Source organism: Mus caroli, chromosome 19 (genome assembly GCF_900094665.2).
Source record: "Mus caroli chromosome 19, CAROLI_EIJ_v1.1, whole genome shotgun sequence".
In the NCBI taxonomy this organism is placed as follows: Eukaryota; Metazoa; Chordata; class Mammalia; order Rodentia; family Muridae; genus Mus; species Mus caroli.
The window spans coordinates 4,131,420-4,159,183 of NC_034588.1; the positions used below are offsets into that span (position 1 = coordinate 4,131,420).

The following is a 27,764-nucleotide window of genomic DNA, read 5'->3' on the forward strand; positions in this document are numbered from 1 at the left end:
AAAAACCTCCCATTGTCTTTACCCCCAATTTCCAATTTGTAAAGCACATACAACAGGAATATAAGACTAGCCCTCCCCAAGCTGTGCAGCAGGGTGGTTTTGAAACTCTTTTACCTCCCTTATTTAGGATGCAGCTAGATAACAAATGGCTAAAGACACAAAGACTTGTTTTTTTTTTTTTTTTCCTTTTCTTCCCCTACTAAATCTGGGTGTGTTTAACTAAGAAACTGTAATAGAAGATGGGTGTGGTAGATAGAGTACACCTGAAATCCCGTTCCTGTAAACAATTATGCCAGAAATCCCTTGGGAGGCTGAAGCAGAAGGATTAGCGGGAATTTAAGGCCAGTCTGGGCTACAATTACAGTGTGAGAGTCTGTCTCAACAAAGAAGAAAAGAGTTTATAGAGCAGAGTCACTGGACCACGCTAACTGAAAAACTACTCAAGTGCGAACAAATTTAAACACACAAACATTTTAAAGAAAGGTTCTCATAAAGCCAAGGCTGGCCTCAAACTCAAAACTAGCAGAAGAGCCTTGAAGGTTTGATCCTCCAGCTTCTACCTCCCAAGTGCTGAGATTACGGCATGTGCCTCCATGCCCCACTTAAGCAGTACCAGGGTTCAAACCCCGGGGTTCCTATATGCCAGGCAAGTACTCTAGCGACTGACTGCCTTGAATGTGCGATCCTCCTGCTTTTCCCCTCTGCCACCCTCTGCCAGCCTCAAACCCAAGTGGTAGTCAGCCTGTCTGTCTTTCTGTTAGTTGAGCAGGTAAATACACATACATATCCCTGACCTTTGAAGTCTTAATTTTTCTAGCAGCTCTAGTAAATAACTCTCCTGTGAAAACAGTGGTGTACTGGCTCGTTTTATGTCAACTTGACACAAGCTAGAGTCATTAGAGAGAAGGAAGCCTCAGTTGAGACAGGGCTGTAGCCAAGCCTTAGGCATTTTCTTTTCTTTTTTTTTGGTTTTTCGAGACAGGGTTTCTCTGTATAGCCCTGGCTGTCCTGGAACTCACTTTGTAGACCAGGCTGGCCTCGAACTCAGAAATCCGCCTGCCTCTGCCTCCCGAGTGCTGGGATTAAGGCATTTTCTTGTTTAGTGACTGATATGAGAGCGTCCACTGTGGCGGGGACTCCCCTGGCCTAGTGTTCCTGGGTTCTATAAGAGAGCAGGTTGAGAGGGAGCAAGAGGTAAGCTGCAGCCCTCAATGGCTTCTGCACTAGCTCCAGGTTCCTGCCTTGTTTGAGTTTCTGTCCCAACTTCCTCCAGTGATGAACAGCGTTGTGGAAGTGTAAGCCAAATAAACCCTTTCCTTGCCAAATTGCCCTGGTCATGGTGTTTCATCACAGCAATACTAACCTCAAGTAAGACAGTGGGCATCTGGGTAATGAACAGATACTCCCCTCTGTTTTATTGCCCCAAGCATAGCACAGCTGATAATCATTTCAGATTAACCAACCACCTGTATTTTATTCCCTCAGGCAATGCTAGGGATGGAAACCAAGGGCCTCAAGAGTGAGTACTATATCACTGAGCTACACACCTACACTATTTGGTTTGCTTGATTGCTTTTGAGACAGGGGCTCACTCTGTCTCAAAGGCTGGACTCAAGCTCACTGTATTGCTCCTGCCTCAATGCTAAATGCCATCATGTCCAACTTCTACATTAAAAAAAAGTGCTAATAGGCTGGAATTGGCTCAGCTGTTAAAAGCACGTGTTCCTGCACAGGACTGAGGATCAATTCCCAGCACCCATATGGCAGCTCACAACTGTCAGTTAACTCTAGTTCCCCAATGCCCAACTCTAACTTCAAAGTGCACCAGGCATGCACATGATACACACACATATGTGCAAGCAAAAGACTCAAACACACAAAATAGTATATCTAAAACAATGTGTTTAAATACATATACCATAAAGCAACATGGACTATTTTTTAAGAGTAGCTCAGTAGCATTTAATTACATGCACATTAGCCGGGTGGGATGGCACATACATACCTTTAATCCCAGCACTCCAGAGACAGAGTTCTCTGTGAGTTAGAGGCCAGCCTATCTACAGAGTGAGTTCCAGGACAGTTGAGGCTACAAAAAGAATCCCTCCCTGCTTTGAACCCCACTCCCTACCCCCAAAGAACAAACACATTGATGTTATCCACTGATGTTGCACTGTATCCTTCTGCTCACTCCAGTGTTTAAACAAACATGTCAAAATAAACAGTGGTTATTAGGACATCTACTTCAGCTTGAGAACCAGGACTAAAATGGAGCATTCTTTTCACATTTTTCTTTAAATGTAAAATTTACAGCAAATTACATAAACATAGTCATTGGGTACATGTACAATATGTACATCCGTTCAATTTCGATCAAAGTGTACAAAAGACCACACTCCTGAAGGTGCACCTTTTTCATTATAGAGTTTGTATTTCGATCCCCCACACCTACTCCCAAAGGCCCATTCAGTTAAAGGCTGATCCCCAGAGAGGCAGTTTTGGGAAGGTTTGGGTTGTCTAATGGAGGTCATGGAGTACTGAGGGGTCTGAGTTTCTTCCTTGTGTTTTGGCCAAAAGGCTGACAGTTTTGCTTCAGCACGTTTGCCCTACAATGGGTGATGCCAAAGGTCCAAGAGCAACAAAGCCAACTGTGAGCCCGGCAAGTTATTTCAGGCATCTATCTGCTTTAGTAGTAGAAAGCTGACTAACCCAAAAGTCAACAACTCAAAAGCAACCACTGCTGTCCCAGTTCTTTTGTTCTACAATCACATAGACATAACTGACACAGTACAAATTATTTTATGCTGCTTCTCACTGAGCACAATATATGAGATTTATACTGATGCAAGCACTAAAACAAAAACAAAACAAAACAAATGAACAACAACAAAAAAATCCAACCTAGCTATGTCCAGCTGGAGAGATGGCTCAGCAGATAAGATCACTTGATCCCTGGGATCCACAAGGTAGAAGGAGAAAACTGACTCCTGTAAGTTGTCCTTGTGATCTATACACAAACACAGCTATGTCAAGGAATGTTTGTTCCCTTACTGTTTCAACTTTAGGACATTATTAGTAAAACTACCATATATATATGTATATATATATATATATACACACACACACACACATATATGTATGTATATGGAGTTTTTACTCCTCTATAGTGGAGTTGCTAGGTTGTAGGACAAATGGGTATTGTTTTTCAAGAATCTGTCCAGCTTTTCTCATTTATACTCCCAGCCACAGTCCATGAGACTCTGTCACCCCACCTTCACTAGGAATTGTATTTAGCTTGAGCCATTAGAATGAATGGATAGTGGTAACTATTTAAACTGTGTGAGATTCAGTATTGGACAAATTTACACTGTATTACTGTTGTTTGAGTAAAATTCTTCTGGTAAATGTAGGAGTGGTTCTGATGCTTTGATTTAATTGGGAATCTGTGTTTACAGATGCTGGAGGTCCTTGCCCACAATTGGGTTTTGATCTATCAATAAAGATGCCAGTGGCCAATGGCTGAGTGGAAAGAAAGAGGCGGGACTTCCAGGTTCCCGCAGGCTAGGAGGAGGAGGAGAATTTAGGGGAAGAGAGACAGACTCAGAGCTGTAGGGGAGATCTTCCAAAATGTAGGCGGAAAAGAGGTCCAGGGAAGGCAGCTTGAAAGTGTCTTGGGCAACAAGACCTATGGGCTTCACAGAAGGTAATTGGGCAACTAAGTTGAGGGCAGATTCAGAGGTGTTGAGTTAGGAGTAAAAGGTAAGGGCTTGAAGGCTTTGAAAGTCCAATAAATACATTTTGGCATGAACTTTCTTAAGGCAGTGACTTACTAGTGATGTCTTTCATTATGCAAAAATTAAAATTTGGTTTTGATAAAGCCTAATTAAGTTATTTTGAGATTAGTATATCCATCCAATGACCTAAGAGCCCTTTGTCTAGCCCCATACCATGTAGATACTTTTTTCTTCTCTTCCATTGCAACAGTCTCATTACTCAGCCTGGGCTGAACCCAAGTCCTCTTAACTAACCTTAGCCACCACCCTGGCTTTGTAAGATTTTTAAAAAAGTTTTTATGTTTACTGACTGATTTTCAATTAATTTTGTATACCATGTGATGCTAGAACTGGTGAGCAACATCCCAAGGCATTGCCTAAGACTTGCCACTTGGTTTATGTGTCCTGTATAGAATGCCCCACTTGTTCTCAATTATGAGTAGAACCTGTGATTAGGAGAGGCTAGTCAGTGCATTAAGCAACCACGTGAGAGTACTAGAACCTGAGGGCAGCTCCAGAAGCTAAACACGACCATCACTTTCCACTTCAGTTGATAGCTAGTAAGAGTTGTGATCTGGGGTGAGAGATGGCTTAGCCATTAGGAGTACTTATCTTACAGACTAGTTCAGTTCCCAGCACCTACATCCTGTAGAGAAGATGTCTGTATGAATGTGGCACCCATCAATAATAAATCTGATGGCCTATGGATTAGTTAGGAAATTGAAGATGGAACATCCAGAGAAAGGATTCTGTGACAGACCAGGGAGATCCACCTCCGAAGATGTGAGGAGATGGCTACGTGGTACCTGAGTACAGATAACCAGCTCATGGCAGAATGTAGGTTAAAATAATTGGGTTATCTAAGTTATGATTATAGTCAGAGAAGAGCCTAGATATGGCCAAGGTATTTGTAAATATATTTTGAATCTGAGTCTTTTTTTGTTTTTTTGAGACAGGGTTTCTCTGTGTAGCCCTGGCTGTCAGAAATCCGCCTGCCTCTGTCTCCCGAATGCTGGGATCAAAGGTGTGCGCCACCATGCCTAGATCTAAATCTTTTAAAAAAAATTTAAAAATGTTTAATTATGTGTGTCTGTGTGGGTATGTGCACATGTGTCCAAGTGGCCGATGAAGCCAGAGTTACAGGTAGTTATAAGTCACCCAGTGTAGGTGCTAGGACTGAACTGGGATCTTTTCAAGAACAATGCATGCTCTTAGGCACGACACCACCTCTCCAGCCATCAGCCACCAACTCTTACCACCCCCACAACCTCCATGACCTAAATTCTGTCAGCAACCAAAGAAGCTGATGACAAGCTCTTGAGCTTCAGATGAAGTTACAGTTCTGGACCACACACACACACACACACACACACACCAGTTTTAGAACCAGACCTCACTCACATCTAGATTTCTGATCTACAGGATAAGAACTAACACTGTTTAAATCACTGAACTAGTAGTAAGGCTCCCTGTGCTCTGCTTAACTTTCAACATCACTGCTGTCTTTATTACTAGGGTTTTATAATATCTTGAATATTCTAAGTCCCTTAATTTTTTTCTTTTCCAATACTGCTTTGGGTTTGCTAAGTTCTTTGTATTTCCACAGAAGAATTCCATTTGGACTTTCAATTTTCTGTGGCACAAAAATCCTTGTACTTTGACCACACTATATTGAACCCACATTCTGGACAGCACTGACATGGTAATGACTGCCAGCCTTCCAAATCCAGATAGAACGTCTTTTTCCCCTTAGCTCTTCCTTCATTTTCCTCTGCAGTCATCTGTAGTTTCTAGCACATCTTAATTAAAAAACAATGTGGATGTTGAGAATCAAACCTTGGTCTTCTGTAACAAGTCTCTAAGCCACCAAGCTGTACTGTCCAGCCTCCCCCTTTTTTGTTAATTGTGATGTTTAAATGAAAATGTATTATGTACTGGGGGGAAGGGAGAGGAGGCAGGGGGCAGGAGACAGGGCTGCAGGTTCTCTGTTGCCCAGGATCCTCTCAACTCAAGATCTTCCTCTTTTAGCTTCCTAAGTGTTGGACTTCATGCATGTACCACCTTACCCGACTTGCAACTCGCCACCCTGCTTCAAAGTTTTAAAAAATTATTTGCTATTAGTGTATAACAATACAGTTTTAGGTATTTTCTTTTTTTTCAAGGTCTTATCTCAAATTTAATTTATTTTTAAAAGTATTTATTTATTTATTTATTATAAGTACACTGTTGCTGTCTTCAGACACACCAGAAGAGGGCATCGGATCACAGATGGTTGTGAGCCACCATGTGGTGGCTGGGAATTGAACTCAGGACCTCCGGAAGAGCAGTCAATGCTCCTACCCACTGAGCCACCTTTCCAGTCCCAGGTTTTTTTTTAAATTTTTCAAACTATGTGTGTGTGCATTTCCCCATAGAAGGTAGAAAAGAGCTCCTGGAGCTACAATCATAGGTGATTGCTGACTTATCTCTCCAGCCCTTGAGTACTTTATTTTATTGTAGTTCTGGGGTTCAAACCCAGGGCCTCATGTACATTAGACATATTTTCTATTACTTATGTTTTGAGCATTAGCCAGTATGTCTTCTTAAATTTTGCTACATTCATTAATCAGTGCTAGTGATTGTTTTTTTAAAAAAGATTTATTTATTTATTATTATATGTAAGTACACTGTAGCTGTCTTAAGACAGACCAGAAGAGGGCGCCAGATCTCATTATAGATGGTTGTGAGCCACCATGTGGTTGCTGGGATTTGAACTCTGGACCTTCGGAAGAGCAGTCGGGTGCTCTTACCCACTGAGCCATCTCACCAGCCCGCTAGTGATTGTTTTATAAATTACGGAGGATAGATTCCTTTCACACATTTTAAAAAGAGTTATTTTAAGTGTATTTTCTATGTGTGCTCCAAGTGAGTGCAAGTTACCTGTGGAGGCCAGAGCTGGATCCCCATGGAGTTGAATCTCTAGGCTGTTACCGTCTCCCTGACGTGGGTACTGGGAATCAAACTTAGATCTTCTGTAGGAGCAGCAAGGGTCTTTAAGTCCACTGTTCTTGTTTGTTTTTTTAAATAGGTTTTCTTTATGTAGTCCAGGCTGGGATTGAGCTATCATACATAAAACTTGTGGAAACTGGTTCTCTCCTACCATGTAGGTTCTGGGGAACTGAACTCAGGGTGTCAGGCTTGCCAACAAGTGTCTTTACCCACTGAGTTATCTTGCCAGCCTTTACCTTGAATTCTTGATCCTATTGTATTTAGTGCTTAATGGGATTGATGTCATTCTTCTTTAATCTGGAAAACTTCCTTTAGCATCTCTTGTAGTCCAGGTCATCTATAACAAATTCTCTTTTTTTCACATTTAAGAAACCTTTATTATATATTAAAGATCATTTTTATCCCATGTACAAGAGTATTTGCCTATGTGTATTTGTACTGCATATACGCAGTGCCCAGAGGCCAGAAGAGAGCGTCCTCTGAAAGAACTACTAGGGCTCTTAATTGCTAAGCCACTTCTCCAGCCCCTTGCTTTTTATTCTCCTATTATTTACTATAGAAATCTGGGTTAAAGCTGGACATGGTAGCACATCCCAGCACTCTGGAGGTGGAAGCAAGAGAGAAGGATAAATTATCTCCCTTTGGTTATTTGATGATGATTTTTTAAAAAAACATTTTATGTGCCTGAGACCTCAGGGCTATGCTATTTCATAATGATCAGATTAAGCATAGCCCGGTAATATGATTTATGGCAAATGCCTATTTTGGCTTGGTGATGCTGGAGTCTGAGTAGTCATGTAGCACTTAAGGACATACTGCTTGTTATCCTGGATACCAAGGACTTAACAAACAATTCTGGATGACAACTCTTAGGTTTTGTCATCATAGTTGTAGAAGAATTGGATACTTCCCTGCATTGAGAGTGTTGACAGCTGAAAGCTTGCCTGGTATCTTCCTCTGTGTGAACAATGCTATCAGTTTCTGAACCCACCGAGTCCTAGCCAGTCCCTCAGCCTGAGAGTTGTCTTTGGATTTATCCTAGTAGGTGACAGCTGAGCTTTAGCCAGCATGTGTACTTCGTTGACTAGGAAGTCTGTGATCATTTTATCTTCAAAAAGCTCTTCTCTAGTTTGCTGTGGGACTTTGATTACACAATCTTTTGATTATTCCACAGATTCCTGAAGTTTTGAAGGTAATTTTCTTCCTCCCTTGTATTTCAGGTTGTATAATTCCCTACTCATCAAACTCACAGATTTTCTTTTTCCCATTTTGCTATTGTGGTCACTTAGTGAGTTTCAAATTCCAGATGTCTGTAGTTCTAGGGTTTCCTCTAGGCAATTTCTGTTTCTATTTTTAGGCTGAGATTCCCTTTATTTTCATTCAATACAAACATTTTTTCCTTCACTTTGTTGAGTGACTATAATAAATTACCTCCCCCCCCCAACCCCCAGGGCCTCATTATGCAACTGGCTGTCCTGGAACTCATATATATAGACTAGGTTGGCCTTGATTTAATTCTAATATATGAGATCCTTTTCCAAACTGAATTATATTTTTCTGGTTTTAACAAAGTTAGTTTTGATTTCCATTCTAGACACTATAACTAAAATGTTTTTACAGCTTAATGTAACTACTCTGTTATAGTTCTCCATATAGCATGCATTAAGAAATTATTTAACTCCTTTAGTCCCAGCACTTGGGAGGCAGAGGCAGATGGATTTCTTTGAGCTTGAGCACAGACTGCTACAAAACAGTCAGGGCTATACAGACAGACCCTGAGTCAACACTTTCCCACATGCAAATAAATGATTGTATTTATTTCATATGTACATGTGGGTGCCTGCTTGTCTGTATGTGCACTAAGTGAGTGCAGATGCCTAGCCTAAGGAGGCTAGAAGCTGAACCTGAGCCTTCTTGCAATATCAGCAAGTGTTTACAACCACTGAACCTTGGAGAGTATTGATTTTGGGGGTTGTTTTAAGCATGCCATTACATTTTGTTAAACACAATTTGCAAACTCTTGTCACTGGTGCAGATCACTGGCTCAGTTCTTCCATCTTTAGCTGGATTGCCTGGATTCTCTCATGTACACATGTAGGTCAGGGATCAGAAAAAGTTTACACAGAGATTATTTTATAGAATTTAGGCTTTTGTCCTCTGGATCTCTCCTTTTCAGGATACTTCCTCCCTTTTAATATCTCCTCATTGAGAATGACTTAATTTATCTTCTTTCAATGGGTGGTGGTAGCACACCTTTAACCCACACTTGGGGGGCTACATAGATAACCCTGTCTCAAAATAAACAGCCCAAAGCAACAAAAAACCTTTTTCTCTTAGTCTTCTCAACTGGTCAGGTCCCAACTTCAGCCTGTTTTTCTGGTTAAAAGCATGAAAAATAGATTAAATTTAATTGTTCAAATGTATTCCATGTTAACTCTTTCAGAAGTCTGACATTGGTCAAGGACAAGGAAATGGGCTTCAGGCAGAAATCTAATATTAGGGCAAAATAAGTAAGTTTCAGCAAGAATCTAACTTTAGGCTGTAATAGGGAAGTAGGGTATGGCAGGAATTTTAGTCTTAGGGTGGAACAGAAGAACTAGGCTTCAGGCAAGATTTTGGGCTTGGATGAGGAAGTGGGCTCAAGTATTTCGGTCAGTATAACAAGCCCTTTTAAACAACTGTCATGGGAGTAATCGCTTGCTGCTTTGTTAGTTCCTTATTGTCCTGCTTTGCCCAAAATACTTGCATGTAATTAAAAATGGTATAAAAAGTGGATTGGAAAATAAAAATTTGCCTTCAGTCTCCGAATTGACTGGGGTCACGCTACAATGTTGTCTGTCTTGTTTTCCTTTTAATCCTCACTCCTGCGCTGTTGACTGACTGAGTGGGCTTGGTCATTATTCACACTAGGAGAGGGCGTCAGATCTCATTACAGATGTTCGTGAGCTGCCATGTGGTTGCTGGGACTTGAACTCAGGACCTCTGAAAGTAGTCAAGTGCTTCTAAGCACTGAACCATTTCTTCAGTCTCATGATTTTATTTTATTTTATTTTTTCCAGACTGGGTTTCTCTGTATAGCCCTGGCTGTCCTGGAATTCACTTTGTAGACCAGGCTGGCCTCGAACTCAGAAATCCGCCTGCCTCTGCCTCCTAAGTGCTGGGATTAAAGACGTGCGTCACCACACCTGGCTCTTATTTAAAAATTTTTTATTTAAAGATTTCTACTTATGTGTATGTACATGTCATGTGTCCACACTGTGTGAAAACAAGTTGATGCATTTAACAGAAATGTTTTACATCTTTAAAGATTTGGTCATAAAATAACTGCTAAGGTTTTTAATTTTGAAATTTGTAAAGAATAACCTTTTAAAAAATTTTAGTATTAGTTTTATGTGTACTGATATTTTACCTGCAAGTATGTAAGTGTACTATGTGTGTACAGTGTCTGAGGAAGCCAGGAAAGGACACTGAATCCCCTGCAACTGGAGCTACAGATAGATGTAAGTCACCACGTGTAAAGGGTGACTTTTAAGCTTCTAACTATGTCAATCTGCCTTAACTACCACCTAAAAATATTTACCAATAACAGAATCTGGTCAGTGAAATATCCTTAACTTCTACATCTCTTTTCATTTCTCATTCTAGGCGAAAATAGCTCAGCTGGGAATTACTAGTAATTACTACTTACAAAGTTCTTTACTTATAACACTATACAACATTGTAAAATAACTACCATTGTCCCAGTACCAAAGGAAGATGATGAACTAGCTAGGCTTGCTGTCTAAGGTCACACTGAAGTCTGAAAATGCCAGAATTAGACAGGAGGCTTTATGACCTAATTTCTATATGCTTCATCACTCAAAATGGTTGCAATGAGAACCAATGCAACCCAGGAATTCAAAAGGTACTGATGTATCACTGGAGTAGTAATCTAATTTAACACTGGCTGTATGTAGAGCTTTAAGAATCTTTTTTTTACCCCTTAACTGTGGTGGTTTGAATGAGAATGGCCCGAATAGGTGTATATATTTGAATGCTTGGTCCCTAGTCGGTGGAACAGTTTTGGTAAGGACAAATAGATACTGTTGGGGAAGGTGTGTCACTGGGAGTGGGCTTTGAAATTTCAAAAGCCCATGCCAATTGGCTGTACACTAATTGTGCATCAAATACAAGCTCACAGTTAGTGCTCCAGAGCTCTGCCTGCCTGCTGCTATGATCCCCACCATGATTGTCATGAAGTCATTCTCTCTGAAACTATAAGCGAGTCCCTAACCCCTTTAGCCCAGCTGTTCTAGAACTCCCTCTGTAGACTAGGCTCAGAGATCCATCTGCCTCTGCCTTCCTGAGTGCTGGAATTAAAGGTGTGTGCCATGACTATGGTGCTAAGTAAGCCCCTTTTGAATACTTTCTTTTCTTTTCTTTTGGTTTTTCAAGACAGGGTTTGTCTGTGTAGCCCTGGTTGTCCTGGAACTCACTTTGTAGACCAGGCTGGCCTCGAACTCAGAAATCCGCCTGCCTCTGCTTCCCGAGTGCTGGGATTAAAGGCATGTGCCACCATGCCCGTTTTTTTTTTTTGGTGAATACTTTCTTTTTTAAGTTGCCTTGGTCATGGTGTTTCTCACAGCAATAAAAAGTAACTAATACACTTTGCAAGATAAACAGCATTTAAAGCCATTTTACTGCAAGCCATCTACTAGGAAAAAGATCATTTCAAATAAAAAAGAAACATGAAGATCTTCTGGCGCTATTCAGTGCACTGTTGTCTGGAGACTGTTCAGTTGGCCTGAAGTATAAGAATGAATGAGTTTTTCTTAAGTATTACTCCAAAAGAGCAGTGTAATAATGGTCACCTACTTTCAAAGCATAAACCCTGTGGAATACAGTAAATTAATTAAAAGTTACATTTACTGAGTTTCCCTGCAGGAATTCTTTTATCTTTGATAACTAATTAAAATTTACAAGTCCACTCTTTTAAAAAAAAAAAAAAAATCCAAGTACCTATCAATGTTCACTATCATGGAGATTTAAAAACTGAACTTTGAAAATAAATAAGAATACAGACTGGGCCTATAATCTCAGCCCTTGAGAGGCTGAAGAAGGATACTATGCGCTCAACAATAGCTTGGGCTACATAGTGAGTTCCAGGCCAGCTCGGGGTAACCTTGTTTCAAAACAAACAGCAGCAAAATCACAAATCGGTAAACAAATATGAACGTGGTGATATTCTTAAAGGCAATAGCCACATTCAGGCCACTTACAAAGAAGGACCTTGAAACAGAAGAGAACTCAGAAGGTTAGTTCCCAAAGTCTGTGGCTTTAGGAACTACAGATACAGAGAAACCAAGTTAAGTGACCACTAAGTGTGTGTGGGAAGTCTGCCTTTTCTTACAGGCCATAAAGCAAAATGAAAAAGTGGTAGTCTCATAATCACAGCAGCATCAGCCACATGCAGAATTTCTGTTGTAAATGGTTACCTGGGAAATCACTGAGAAGTCTTGCTAGAACATTCTTGTTAACCATTTCAGTCTTGGTAAGGCTGGAAATAGAATCTATTCTAGTGTTTTTGATGATAGTAGGATTTTTGGGAATTCCAAGATCAGATCCAGTTTTGACATCTGTGTGTTCTAGGATGTCAGATGAACTCTGTGGCCCAGACTGTGGAGCAAAGGCTTGCTTGAATTTTCCTCCAGAAGATATCCCTTCATCCTGCACCTTCTCAGCTTGCCTTTCTCCTAACTCTTTAATGGCTCTGATGGTGAGCTGCTCCTGCTCTAAGTCGGGAGACATCGTAGGGGCACTTCCATTTGTTTCTCTGCTGTCTTCACTGTATTTGCTTTTAATATTTTTGGTTTCAGAACCACTTAGCTCACTTTCATGCAAGAGTTCCACAGGCAAAATATTTTTAAAGTCTGCTATCTTCTCTAACACTGCTTCCAAAACATCACCTTCCTCTTTATCCACTATCCCCTTCTCCTCGGCTCCTGTGAGGACAGCCATCAAGTCCTCTGGGGAGGAACCATCTGTATCTTCAACATATTTTCCAAGCAAAGATTCCAACTTGGCAGAAGCTGGCACAGTTAGTGAGAATCCTGTCTCATTAAGAACACTTGGAGGTGCTGCTGAGCAAACTTTGGGGTTGTTAGTCATATCAAGCTTTTCAGGTGTGACTTCATTCAGGGTATCAGGTACTTGTGAAGACACCTCACCTTCCAGACTCCTCTGAGCAGGAGTTTCTGGCTGGGCCTGCTGCTGCTCAGAGTTTTCATACACTTCACTCTTCACAGTTTCAAGACTGGGAGGCTCTTTGATTTCCCTTTCACTTGTTTTTGCAGCAGCACTTGGAAGGGAGTCAGGTTTTTCTGGCAAAACTTTGATGCTCTTAACTGAGGGATTTTCTGTGATGTCCTCTATTACTGTGTCATCAGATTCCCCAGAACTATCAACCTCTGTGACTTCCCCCATCACAGAGTTAGGCCAGGCACCCCTCAGGTTAGGTAAAGTTACTTCCACTGTGGCTGCTCCAGAGCCTGAGACCCATTTCTCAGGCATAGAACCAGGCAGCTCGGAATAAAGCTGAGAACTGCCTGGCACACCGTTGCCACCAGCTTCTTTTGTGGAACTGAGGTAGTCTCTTACAGGTTTTTCTTCTGTCCAGTCACCTGTGGATTTGGTAATGGGAGTGCTCCCATTAAAAGAACATACAGGCATTTTCTGTTGAGGATTTGTTTTAAGATTTATAACTGGAATTTCTGAGCGATGTTCACTCCTGTCTAGTCCTGTACTTTCTGTGGTGCAAGATGTTTTTTTGGCCTGTTGTTTTGCTTGGGGATCTAAGTCCCAAGTCAGTATTTCATTAGTAAAGTTATGCATATCATTCACACATCTAGACACCTCTTCCAGTGCTGCTGTAGTGTGTGAGAACTGTCTACCGAGTAGTGCAGAGGATGGGTAACGCCCTGCCTCTTTATTTCTTAGTGGAAAGAGTTTGTCATTCATTTCCAACAAGTCTGCAGGGGATTCTCTATCACCATGAGCTGCCCAGCCACACAAATCATTTGGGTTTTCCTTATACAAATCTTTATATTCTCTGTCAAATGTTGCTTTGTCAATAATTACTTCAAACGGTGACTCAGGAGAATCTTTTTCTACACTGGCTACTGGAAGTTCAGATGGGGACAAGGAATATGTACAAATGTGTTCTGCCTTAGATTGCCCAAAATCCAGTGCACTTCTGTCCTCCCCATCTGGAATCTTGTTTGGGTTCTTGGGTTCTTGGTCTTTAACTACCCACTCTTCTGCTGGACCAATTTCTTTTGACAGAAAAGCAGGTTGCTCTGGGAAACTGTCTGGAATAGAAGGGTGGCTGCAAGGAATGCCAGCTGCAAGAGAAACCGGAGCGTCTACTCTGTCCAAGTTGGTCCCCTGAGGAGAGTCCAGCTTTTTCTTATCTAGAAGAACCAAGGGGTCTTTTTCTTTAGCTAGAACAAACTGGCTGCCTAATGTTTCACTCTTTTCTCCAAGCGGTGTTGTAGGGTCAGGGTTATGTATTTCAGAAGATGAAAGAAAGGAGGAAGTCATACTTTTTGAAGGTGGCTCATCAGAGCAAAGAGAGCTCAATCCCGCTATGGTCAGAATTTAAAAGGAAAAAGATCATTTACCAGATGCAAGTACACACATTAGCTAGTCAGGCCAAGCAGCATGCTTTTTATTTTTAAAAATCTCTCTCTCTCACACACACGCACATATACACACACACACACACACACACACACACACACACACACACAGAGTGTATGAACAGATGCATACACACAAAAGTACATAACAAACCAAAGATCAATGGTTATCCTACAAAACATGCATAAAAGTGCCAACAATAAAACAAAAGCCAGTATCATGCTACAAATTGCGAATGACAAACCATTTATTTTCAGGACAACTATTTTTTAATTAGTTTATTCCCCCCCTCCAACCCATAATAAAGGGGTGATGGTACTGGGAGATTTGGGGAGTTTTTCCTTTCTTTTTAGGGGGGGTAGTTATTCTATAGGAACAATGTAATCTATACAATACAGCTTGCTGTTATGTTATGTCTTCCTTTGTAAGTTGAACAATTCAGAACACACTGGCTCTACAGATCCCCTGTTACAGTCCTCACAATCTGAGAAGGAAGAGTAAGCAGCTTGACTCAAGTTGTTCTTGATTTAGAAAGGCAGCAGGTCTTTCTTGAGTCTGAAAATCAGACTAAAAACATTCCATTCCATCATTCAACAAAGGGATGCAAATTGCCTGATGTTCTAGAGTGTTGAAAAGCTCAGCCTGCTACCAAATCTCCTGTCTAACTGGCCATTTTAACCCAATCACACAGTGTATAACAGAGTCTCCCTGAGCTTCAGAGGCGGCTCAGGACTTGACTTGTACACAGTGTTGGACCTGTTAAGGCTATGGGGATCATGGAGATGGACACAATCTTGCAGTTGGCCAGGTGTATAGTGTTATAGTGAGACATCTGGGTGTAACTTGACAAGGGTAGACTTGTGGTAGTTCCTCTTCATTGTCACTTCAATAACTGTCTAGGACGATGCTTCAAAGAGGTTAACTGAATGTGGCTGGCATCACCCCATGCCTACTCTCTAGGGGCTCAAACAAAATAAACAAGAAATGAGGTGGCCAGTTGAGCAGCAGCACCCTGTTCTTTGCTTCCCAACCTAGTGAATATTCTGAACTCATAATCTAAAATAAATCTTTCTTCTTTCAAAAATACTAAATGGTATAAGTTGGTTTCTTTGGGTAAAAACAGAGTTCTTTTAAAAACAGGAGTAATGTACTAAATCTTACTGGTTAGTAATCTCACAGCAACCATCCATTTACTCTGATCCTCTCTAATCTAAGGAAGGATGAAAAGAACCATCCTGAGAGTGAGCACTGTCTGTCCTACACAGAAAAGAAGGCACTGCCCTTTTCACACACTGCTACATCTCTGCAGCTGGAAGAAAGTAGACCCTAAAATAGTTCTAAATGAATCCAAGGCACAACTCGGGTCAGGTGAGGCCTAAGTAGGTTCAGGACAGCAATGCCTTGAGCACAAATGAGTAATTGGGCAGACATGAAAGAAAAATTTCTTTCTCTCTACACACAGCCTAGGCTCTCTTTCCTTCTAGTTGTAGCAGATAAAAGGAAATTTATGACATCATGCAAATCATTAAAAATTAAAATAAGAATCAAATATTTTAGTACAATAAATAAAATCATACTATTATCAGATGTTTCCAAATGCCATATAAAAGAGTTGTTGCCTCATTAGCCAGGAGCAGTGGTGCATGCCTTTAGCACACTGGGTGGGGTTGGGGGCACCAGAGGGAGGAAGATCTCTGTCAGTGAGAAGCTAGCCTGGTTTACATATTAAGTTCCAGGACAGCCAGGGCTATGTAGAGAGACCCTGTCTCCAAAAAGAAAAACAGGAGTTGTTTTATTCTGTCACATCAATAAATTTTATGTCATAGGATTTGAGCTTTAGAACAGTAAAGCTGTAACCTAGGCAGTGGGAACCCCTTCAAAGATAGGGTTGGGTGGTCATAGAATTAAGTCTGATTATAAAACTGACCAAAAAAAATGATGACATAGATGTCATAAACTGTGTATACCCATCACTACATACCTGAGATCCTCAGCATGAAAGAGGTGTAAGGTAAACAAACCCCTGTACCTAGGTTAAAATGCTGAATCTTTCCCAATAGGAATGTAACCCTGAGGCAAGCAAAACTGACCTTACAAAGACAGCATAGCCTACCATTTTATAGACATGGAATTTCAGATGATTCAGAAGAAAGACTCGCAGATGAGACTGTCAGCAAAGTAAATTAATTATGTCTATCAAATGCCAGACACCATTTCAGAAACTGGATTTAATGCAGTAAACGAAACGAAGAAACCCTGTTCTTTATGGAGCTAATACAGGGAAGAAAGACCAAAATACACAAAATCAATAAACAAATAAAATAATGGAACTGATATATTCCATAAAAAGAAAAAGAAACCACAATAGAAAGAAAAGATGATCACAAAATATGTAATTACTAGGATAACAGTGAGGACACTGTGTGCTTTGGTAGGAAGTGAATTTGCCAGTTTCTTATGCCCTGTTTCTCTCCAATTTCCCCTGAACTCTGAGCACTCCAATAGTTTTGAACTGGGTATAGAACAATCTAAGGCAAAACTGTGAGGTTAGGCTAGAAGTCTTACTGTCAGAATGCTAGTGGGTTTTCTTATGAGCATTATGACTACCTGACAGACTGAAAATATTTTATTAAATACATACTTTTCTTGATGTAAAGTCTTCTGTGTTCCAGGCTGGCCTCAAACTTATTATGTAGATCAGAATATTCATGAACTACTCTATTCTCTTGCCTCTACCTCCTCTAGTATGCCAGGTACTCAACCAACAGAACTACAGCCTCAGCTCCTTATTAAAGCCCTTGATATGCCAGGCATGGTAGCACACGCCTTTAACCCCAGTACTTGGGAGGCAGATCTCTGTGAGTTCAAAACCAGCCTGGTCTACAGAGTTCCAGGACAGCCAGTTACATAGAAAAAAACCCTGTCTTAAAAAACCAAGAGCCTGATAAATTTGTGCACTCGAGCGCATGCACACGTACACACACACACACACACACACACACACACACACACAGAGGCACACGCATGTTCCCTAATAATAATTTCATAACCATCTGTGGAGGACAGTGTTTTGTGAAGTTTTGAGGGTAAACAGAACACTGCCTTGTTCATTCTTTGGTGAGCCTGAGATATAGGATGTTAGAGCTCTCATTACTAACAGACTTTCCCTCGTGTAGCCAAAGAAGGCAACATCTTCATCAGTGTTTTAATTTTAATGATCTCCATTAGAATTTTGGAAAATGAAGACATTCTGGCTAACTGTAATCCTAACAAACTTTAGCAGAGTGGACATGTACTAACACAATGAAAAAAAATTAGGCTGGAAGTAAAAGGTTTATAGTGTGAAAACATTAAGCAGAAATAACAAGCCTTTTACAAAAGCTCTAAACAAGAACTCTCCAATTAGTAGACAGCATGGCATTTAATAGCCATTAGTGTTTCACAAATCAGCACCTTACAATACAGTAGAAAACTCCAGAGAACCTGAAAGTTGTTACTTACTAAAATAATATACACTACACGACTTGCTGATCAAACAGGTTTGGGTTATTGTATAAATAAGAAAATGTCTACTAGCTTTCTTTTTTCAAACACTCAGCCATGGTGTCTCATGTATTTGACCAGAGCACCCAGGAGGCAGAGGCAGGCATATCTCTGAGAGTTCAGGACAGCCAGGGCTACAGTTACCCTGTCTCAAAAACAAAACAAAACACAAACATATACCTTGCAATGTTTCACATGTACTTAAATCTCTATGGAAAAATCTCTGAGTAGGGTATGGTGCACTCAACTGTGATCCCACACTTGGGAGATGTAAGATCATTAAGCAAGTACTTGGGAGCAGTAAGATTAGAAGTTTGAGGCCAGCTTGTGTTATATGATACCTTGTCTCAAAACAAGCAAACAACAAAACTATAAAACATTACTGCCACCACCACAACCAACAACAACAAAAAACTTTTTTTTTTTTCCGAGACAGGGTTTCTCTGTGTAGCCCTGGCTGTCCTGGAATTCACTTTGTAGACTAGGCTGGCCTCGAACTCAGAAATCCTCCTACCTCTGCCTCCCAAGTGCTGGGATTTAAAGGTGTGAGCCACCACACCCGGCTAACAAAAAACTAAAGAGGAGGCTGGAAAGATGGCTCTGTGGTCAAGAGCACTTTGTTGGCAGAGGACTTGGTTCAGTTCCTAGCACTCACATGCTAGCCATCTAAAACTCCAATTTCAGGAGTTTGATCTAATGCTCTTTTCTGTCTTCTCTGGGCATCAGGTATACATATAAGCAAACATCCACACACATTAAAATAGTAATAGGCATGGTGGCAGTTACCCTTAATCCCAGCTTATCTAGGGATAAGCAAAGGAATGTAGATCTCTGAATTCAAGGCTGGCCTGGTCTACTGTGAATTCCAGGAAGGTAGGGTAACAAAGTGAGACTGTATCAAATAAAATAAAATAAAATAAGTCACTGCAAGTAGTTTCTAAATTAAGTTTTTTTCCAACACTGGGATTCAATTCCACATTAATTTTAAGGTTTTTCTATGTAGCCCTGGATCTCACTCTATAGACTAGGCTGGGGTTAAAAGCATATACCACCATGGCTTGGCTATAGGAGCTTTAAAAAAAATGTTTTAAACCTCTTTTGAGACAGAGTCTCTCACTCTACATAGACATGGCTGGCCTGAAACTCACTATGTAGACAAGGCTTGTCTTGAACTAACAAATAGCCACTTGTCTCGGCACTACCCCCTCGCCCCCTGTAAAGTACCAGCATTAAAGTGTGTACCATCTTGTATTTATGGAGCTGAATCTACTGTTCATTAACTCAGAATCTCCAAGGATAGAGCTCAAGGCTCTAGTTTCCCTGACACATCTAATTCAGCACATCTGGTAAATTTTAGAAGGCAGAATGACCAGAGCTGCAGTTCAGAGCTCTAGTTTTGTAAGTCACAGATGGTGGCTACTCTCTTCACCGTCCATCACATGTCCAGGAGCACAATGAGTTGCAGGGGGGGATCTCTGTTTACTTTACTCCCATAGGGCTGGGGAGGGGCTCTGGGTCCCATTCCCACAATCACACACAAAACTAAACCAAACCATGAGCTGGAGAGATGGCTCATCAGTTAAAAGCACGGGCTGCTCTTCAATTCAGCACCCATATGGCAGCTCACACCTGTCTGTAAGTTCTGTTCTTGGGGACCCAACACCATCATTTAGATATACACGTAGGTAAAGCACCAATTACATAAAATAAAAATAATTTAAACAAACAAACAAACAAACAAACAACAATAAATGGCAATAAAAACCAAACCAGGACAATCTTAAGCCTATTTTGAAAAATACAGTAACATTAAATTTGTGTGGAATAAGACCAAGCAGCACTTGACTAGAAATCTGGCGTGGGAATTGACTGAGGAAGTTTTCAAGAATTAGAATATTATGTAAGAAGAGGATTAAAAAGTGACATAATTAAAAAAAAAACTTCAAGTGAATTAAACATATATATCAAATGAACATATTTGAATTGTAAAATCCCTTATAGTTTACCCTACTTTTCAAATTATCTTCTCTACATTTTCCCACTTAAACAATCTCTAAGAAAGAGTGAAAGCTTACTATTTATGTAAATATTCCTACCATAATCACTGAAAACATGTGATCTAGATCCAAGAAGCACATTAACTCAACTGTTGAAAAGAGTCATTCTTCCTACAAAGAATGAATTAGCTTAGACTAACATGATTACCACTTAGTTAATTCTCCTTTTACTTAGGAATTCTACTGTTTTAATTAAAGGGACACTCTAAACATGGAAGACTACACACATTAGCAAAGGGGTGCCAGCCTGTAGATGCCATTAAGCCACTTTCACATAAACAGTATGTATATCAATACAAGGGGAGCGTGGAATATTCAGGTGTAGGTTTTCCTACACTTGAATTTTCTTATGTTCACAGAACAAGAAGGCAAGACACATTACCGTGCACAACAGTACCAGCAACTTTCAGCCATAGCATCCAAATAGGAAGTTAGCCAGCAGACAACTTTGCAGCCAAGCAAGTCCTAAACAAAAAGTTTCTTTTGTACAAAGAAAAATGTTTTGGCTTAAAAAAAATTGTTTTTAAGAAAAAGGCTGTAACTGGCAAAATGTTTTTCTCAATGCTTTGCCCCAAAGTTCAGTGTTGCAACTTCCTATTCCAGACACCCACTGCATCAGTCAGACTGAGCATGAATGCCCCTGATGCTGCTCCACTTCTAATTCTCAATGGTGGATGGAGCCTGTCTTTCCATCTACTTAAAAACAACAACAACAAAAAAGTTTTCTAAAGAAAATAAAAGTATTTTCCAGACTCCACTCTCTTTAAAGCTGAAACCAAATTTCAATTTGATTTTGTGTTTAATGGAAGGCTTCTTCTCCAAATAATAGCATATTATATAACTAATAAAATAGGAATCTGGTCCAAGTTCTACCTCTTTGCTCTCATGGATCTAATATCAACTTCAACATTACATCCTGTAAAAAGTTTCTAAGTCCTAAATGGAGCTACTTAAATGATCATCTGTATCACAGGTGCCGTAGTTATATATGAAGGGACTCTGGAGTCTTTGGTCTGTGTGACTCTGAGCCAGGCACCTCACCATTCTAAAGCCAAGTTGTTCCACTGAGCTAGTGCCTTTCCTTCACCACTGGCTGTGAGAGTTAATGATCTTCATCTTCAAGTACTAGCATGCTAAAGAGTCCCTAAAAATTATCTACATACAGTATGTCTCGCCAATATCTTTATGAGTCTTATATCGGAAGACACCATCAAAAGTCATTCAATTCTGAAACACTTACGAAGTGCCTGAAGTTTAACTCTACTTGATGGAAAATGGAACCCAGAGGCAGGGCCTACTCCCAAGCACAAGTTAACTAAGGATTCCATTGGTATATTAACTATAAATATATTTACTAAAAAAACTTGAATTCCTGGTTTATATAATATGTCATAGAAATAAGTTAATTAATATAATTTATTTTGTAAAAATATGAGTTTTACTCAATCCAAATTAATGACATCTTCCTTCCTTCCTTGATACATGCATATCTCCCTGAAACCTGATAATGGTAAATAATCTATATTTCAGCATTAAAAATATAAAATAATTTGTGCTGTTCATGGACTGAGCCTGGTCTTTCTGCATGACAAGGTAAAACCTTAACCACTGAGTTATAGTCCCAGCCCACAAATCATTTTTAAATCTAAAAATGTTCTAATTAATGACTGCTCTGTATTGTATGCTATGGTCTGGATAGATAAAAAGTAGCATGTTTGCAACAAGACTAAAGGGTTAAGGGACACAGAAAAGATTAGTTGGCTTAGTAGTAATAGGGAGTCAAGTTCCCTGCTGGTGGCAACATCCAAAAAGGCTTCTGTGAAATCTGACTGCTTTAGTCCCAGGGTTTTAATTGTTAACTGAATATAACCAAATATACTTATTTTTAAAGGCAGTCTAGAAACTTCCATTATTGGCGACCCTAAAGTACAATTAATCATCTGCCAAGAGGTTTCTTCACACAATGAATGAGCTGACTTCCAGACTACAGAGCTCCCTAAACTGACTTTTAAATCCTTTTTTAAAGAAAAGGATTATTATTTATTTTATGTATATGTACACTGTAGCTGTCTTCACACACAGCAGAAGAGGGCATTGGATCCTATTACAGATGGTTGTGAGCCACCATGTGGTTGCTGGGAATTGAACTCAGGACCTCTGGAAGGACAGTCAGTGCGCTCTTAACTGCTGAGCCATCTCTCCAGCCCTATATCCTTTTTTAAAACTTTTTTTGTTGTTTGAAAGGGAAATGCTACCAAAGAGGCTGGGATACAAGCACTATTAACTGCCTTTACATAAGGATGCTCTGAATCTGCATGCATCAAAATAAAATGCTTTGGTAAGCAAAAAGTAAGAATGATCAACATGCTCTTATGAAGACTAGAATGTACTGTTAACACTGAAGCTACTTAAAAGGGAGGCTTTGATTCCTTTTCCTTATCTTTGTTCTACTGTGGTGCATGTGTGCTGTTTGCAAGCAGGGGCTAAAAGAGCTATTTCAGTGTGACACTGTGTTTCTAACCCTGTTTACTAGGAACTGCCTTGAGTTACACCACTCACTGTCTAGGACATCAACTATTCCCTTTCTGGGTGAAAAGTGACTCAAATGCAGGATGTATTTTTCAAAATCCGAAATATTTACAGCTGAAGGAAAAAAATTATTTGTTTTACTTATAATAAGTTATTTTTCTTCCAGATTAGAATAAATTCAACATCTATTTGTTTCAATTATCAACTAACGATTGGGCAATAGCTTAAAAATAGCCACCTGGTTAGATTTAAAATTATCAGAACAATATAACTACTTTTATAAATGTGAATTACTTATGAGCTTACAAAGCTTCTATCTTTGAAAGTAAGCACATAAGACACTTGGCTCATAAGATAGCAGAGTTATGATTCTGATATTTTACAATCTTAAAATCATACAATTAAGGATATTATAGTGGAGTTAGGGATGCTAAGTTATCAGTCTAAATGAAACCATTTCATAAAGTTTTCATCCTTTCTTTTTATAATTTTAAAAAGATTTCTATTTATTTTGTGGGTACAAGTTTTACATGCTAAGTGCACTTTGTGCCTAAGGGGACAGAAATTGTCACTGGATCCCCTCAAACTAGATTTATAGTTATAAGTTGTCACACGGGTACTGGGAACTGAACCTAGCTCCTCTGCAAGAACAGCTAGTACTCTTAACCACTGAGCTATCTCTCTTCAAACCTTAAGTTTTAATTTTTGCATTGTTAGATATCTAACTCAGGGCCTCATGTATACTAGGCAAGTGCTCTAACTTGAATTACATCCTCAGTACTGTGTTTTTATTATTATAAGCTCAAAGTCTTTCTTATGAACCAGCATCCAAACTGCAGAAAATCCCAGCTAGAACAATGAATATTTTTCATAGAACTTTTGAGATCTATCTAGTGACCGTAATTATATGTGATTCCCCCAATGCGTAGGTGATGCTGGGACTAAATCCAAGGATTTGTGCATGGAAGGCAAGTGTTCTATTATTGAGCTATTACAGTCTAATCATTTTATCTTTAAAAAGTAAGTTTCCCATTGACCTGTATTCGGGTTTAGTACCACAGTACAAATAGAATGCATTTTACTAGCACATTATAATCAACAAGATTTATTTTATTTTTAATTGCATATGTGTATGTGTGTGTGTGTGTGTGGGGTAATGTATGTGTAGAATTCAGTTCCTGTAGAGGCCTAAAGGGGGCACTGATCCATGAAGCTAGAAATACAGTAAGTTATCTAACATAAGTGCTGGTAATTAAACTAAGGCCTCTAGAAAAGCAACAAGAGCTCTTCATTGCTGCACTACCATTCCCAATACACTTTAAACTGTATGTGTGAGATGATAATTCATGGATGGAGACCAGAGGACAACTTATGGGAGTTGATTCCCTCCTCCTACCCCGTGGTCCTAAGGACTGAACTAAGCTTATTAGGCTAGGTGACAGGCATCTTAACTTGAGAAGGCATCTCACTGGTCAAGTTTTTAATTTTTAAGTAATAGTCAATGCTACATTTAAACCTTCGGTATAAATGGTTCACCCAGCTTCATTCAAGTATATTAATCTTCAGTAGAGAAAGGATGGACTAGTAGTTGGTTTTCAGTTTAAGAAATGTGGGGCAATGAAAGATTTCCACCTCATCCTCAGCTACAGCCTCTTTCTTAACATTTTTCTTTTTATTAATGTGCAAAAAAAGTTATAGACTTGCCTTGTGAGGTCGAAACTATAGATACAGGCTGAGAGGAAGAGGAAGAAACAAAGGAATCTGAAAGAAAATATAGAGAATGAGAATTTGACAAGCCCACCCCGGAATCTTCATGCTAACCTTCTTTTTCCTGGAGGGTCAAACATTGTCATTTTAACTGGGCTTCCTGGCCAAGGAAGACTCAAACTTTATCTAGTGACTGTTTTCACTCACCTGCCAGGGGCACCTCATTTCACTCCCAGGATGCACTTCTACAAGTTCACCAAGTCAATCTCTTTAGACAACCATTATCACCTTCAGGAGGAAAGAGGAAGCCCTACCATTCCACAACAGCCACAACCTCAAGAACAGATTCCCTCTGCTGTCCTCTGGTTTCTAAGAACTGGCTGCCACTTGCTTTACATAACTTCCAACCACATCCAGAAGCATTGAATCACTAAGATTAGTACTTAAAAATATTTAATTGGCAAAACCTGAACCTCAATACTTAAAAAAAAAAAAAAAAAATCCACAATTCACTGGTTAAATAGGGCTGAGAATGAAAATCACACTCCTCTAATCTGTCAACATATAAAAAAAGTAACATATACATGTATAACATCTGTTTTATCTGCTCCATAAACATACTCATTAACTAAGTAGTGAATGCTTCCAGGAATCCTCCTACAAAGTACAGATGTGTACAGGGACATTCAGTAAGGGCACTTTTAAGCAGAAATAATGTAAATGACCACCAATAAATGACTAGTTAAAAAAAACATCTAAACAATTAACTTAGTGATCTGGAAAAGAGTGAGGTACAAGCTTTATGTGGTGATGCCTGCTCAGGAGCACAGGATCCTAAGATGGAGATCATCTAAGTTCACAGGGACCAGGACAGGAAACAAAAGTTTGCCCTGTTTCCTCTTGCCAAAAAAACAGGTGAGGCTGTGTATACTGATATAGCCAGCATATAAAATATAAAAATACATTCACTGTGCTCCCATGTGTTCAGTGCAACAAAAGGGATTAAAAGTCTGAGGTGAGGGGCTTGTAAGATGGCTCAGCGGGTAAGAGCACTGACTGCTCTTCTGAAGGTCCTGAGTTCAAATCCCAGCAACCATCCGTAATGAGATTTGAGGCCCTCTTCAGTGCTGTCTGAAAACAGTTTCAGTGTACTTATAAATAAATCTTTGGGCTGGAGCGAGCAGAGTTGACCAGAGTAAGCAGAGGTCTTAAATTCAATTCCCAACAACGAGATGAAGGCTCACAACTATCTGTACAGCTACAGTGTGTACTCATATACATTAAATAAATAAATAAGCAAATAAATAAATCTTTAAAAGAAAAAAGTCTGAGGTGAAACCTGTATGAAGGTCTGTAACCCCAGCACTTGGGAACTAAATGTAGGAGGATCAGTTCAATAAAGACTGGGATACCTGAGATTCTGGCACCTCTGTCTCTGCGTCTCTCTCACACAAACCATGAATGATGGAACATACTTTTGAATCCCAGTGCTCAAGAGGCAGAGGCAGAGGCAAAGGCAGGCAGATCTTTGTGAGTTCAGGTTAGTCTGATCTATATAGAGTTCCAGGCCACTGGAGTTACATGAGGCCCCATTTAAAAAAAAAAAAAGTGAAAGAGGAGAAGTTGTTGTTTGGGATAGAAGGAAGATTTTTGCTTTTGGTACTTAAGAAAACATGATCTTTTCAGCAAAAAGTAAAAAAAAAAAATCTGGCTGAATGGTGGTGGCACACACTAATCTCAGCACTCGGGAGGCAGAGGCAGTCCATCTCTCTGAGTTTGAGGCTAGCCTGGTCTACAAAGCAAGGTTCAGGACAGCCAAGGGTACACAGAGAGAGAGAGGGAGAGAGAGAGAGAGATACCAAAACCGCTCAGCAGTAAAGGTGCTTGACAATCCAAATTTAACATTAGAGCTCACATGATACTAGATAACTTTTGTCCTCTGATCTCCATATGCTCTGGGTCATACATGCACCCACATAAATACAGACATACACACAAAACACTCCCCGCAAATGTACTAAATATACAAAAAATTATGCATGAATTCTTTTTTCTTTCAATTATAAAAGTTTTCACAAATATTAAAGTTATACTTAAAAACAGAAGACTGGCCGGGCGGTGGTGGCGCACGCCTTTAATCCCAGCACTTGGGAGGCAGAGGCAGGCGGATTTCTGAGTTCNAGGCCAGCCTGGTCTACANAGTGAGTTCCAGGACAGCCAGGGCTATACAGAGAAACCCTGTCTCAAAAAACCAAAAAAAAAAAAAAAAAAAAAAAAAACCCAAAAAAACAGAAGACTGCTTTAAATAACTAAGCCATAGAAGTACCTGTAAGTTTTAATCAAGGAAAATTATTTTGTAACAAATATAGAGAGTATTAAAATCAAGCCAGAATTTGGTGGTGACCAGATAGTTACTCATTAATTCAAGACCAGAAGTTTGAAATTCACTTCCAATTGCTTTAAGATAAATTATCACATACATTCTCTTTTTAAATAACTTACTGTTACTTTAAATTATGTATATCTACATATGGGCATGTACACATGAATTCAGGAGCCTGCAGACTCTTGAAGAGGCCATTAGATTCCTTAGCAGTTGTGAGCCACCTAGTGTGGGGTGCTGGGAACCAACTCTGCAAGGGCAAAATGTACTTCTTCAAGGCTCTCTCCTCTTTTTAGAGGAAAATGTTTACTATCTCTTGTTCAATGTTTCCAAATAGGTCCATTTCTATATGCAATTACTGTTAACATTAAATTTTAACTGATCAGTTTAAATCTAAACAAACAAACAGTTGTGTTGGAACACACCTATAATCCCAGAATTCAGAAGGCTGAGGTAGGAGATTGTGGGCTTAAGGGCAGCCTGGATTTCTTGAAGAATACCCCAAACAAAAAATAAATGTGATAGACCTGGCTGGGGGCTGGGGGGTAGGTCTTTAAGCTTTAAGTAAGCCCAATGCAAAAAATAAAAAGCCTATGAACCTGGCAGTCATATGCCGGTTCATTTCTATTATAACCCCCACCCAGTGGAAAATTCCACCCTGCCAATTTGTATGCATAACATCTGTTCTGATAGAGAACAGAGATAACCAGCAGTCTGCAACAATATTGCAAAAGGTTTCTAACTTACAAAATCACATTATATTCCTATTCAAATCTACCCTACAGGTAAGTGAACTTGAGAATGCAACCTTAATCCTCAGATACTAATGGGGTAACTTCCTGTAATAGCCAGTCAGAGCTAAAAAAAATACAGTAGCTAGACTAATGCAGTTAGAGACATCGAACTTCCATAGTGTGAGTTGTTGGAATGCAGCAGGGACAGCCAAAAGATCACTCCAGAAGAGACTTTACAGTATTAGGTGAACCAGGGCCAGGGGAGGGAGTGGAGACAAGCATTCTTCTGGAAGGAAGGAACTGAACAGATTCCGAATGCCTTTAAATATCTAAATGATACCTTGTACATAGAGGACACTGTCACATATGGTTT

At 39.8% G+C, this 27,764-nt stretch overlaps 1 protein-coding gene across 3 annotated transcripts in view; it reads right to left on the reverse strand.

Annotated features, from left to right (window-relative positions):
• The window catches only part of Rtn3 (reticulon 3), a 62,309-nt gene that overhangs the window by 22,334 nt on the left and 12,211 nt on the right, over positions 1 to 27,764 (reverse strand). The window contains exons 2-3 of one of the 3 annotated variants that reach the window (XM_021151198.2): positions 24,272 to 24,328; positions 12,236 to 14,383 (exon numbers count right to left, since the gene is read on the reverse strand). The exons of 1 other annotated variant lie outside the window; for it this stretch is intronic. In XM_021151198.2, coding sequence (XP_021006857.1) covers positions 12,236 to 14,383; positions 24,272 to 24,328 — 2,205 coding nt within the window. The remainder of the gene's footprint in view (positions 1 to 12,235; positions 14,384 to 24,271; positions 24,329 to 27,764) is intronic. One more of the 3 variants, XM_029472295.1, reaches the window with a different exon arrangement.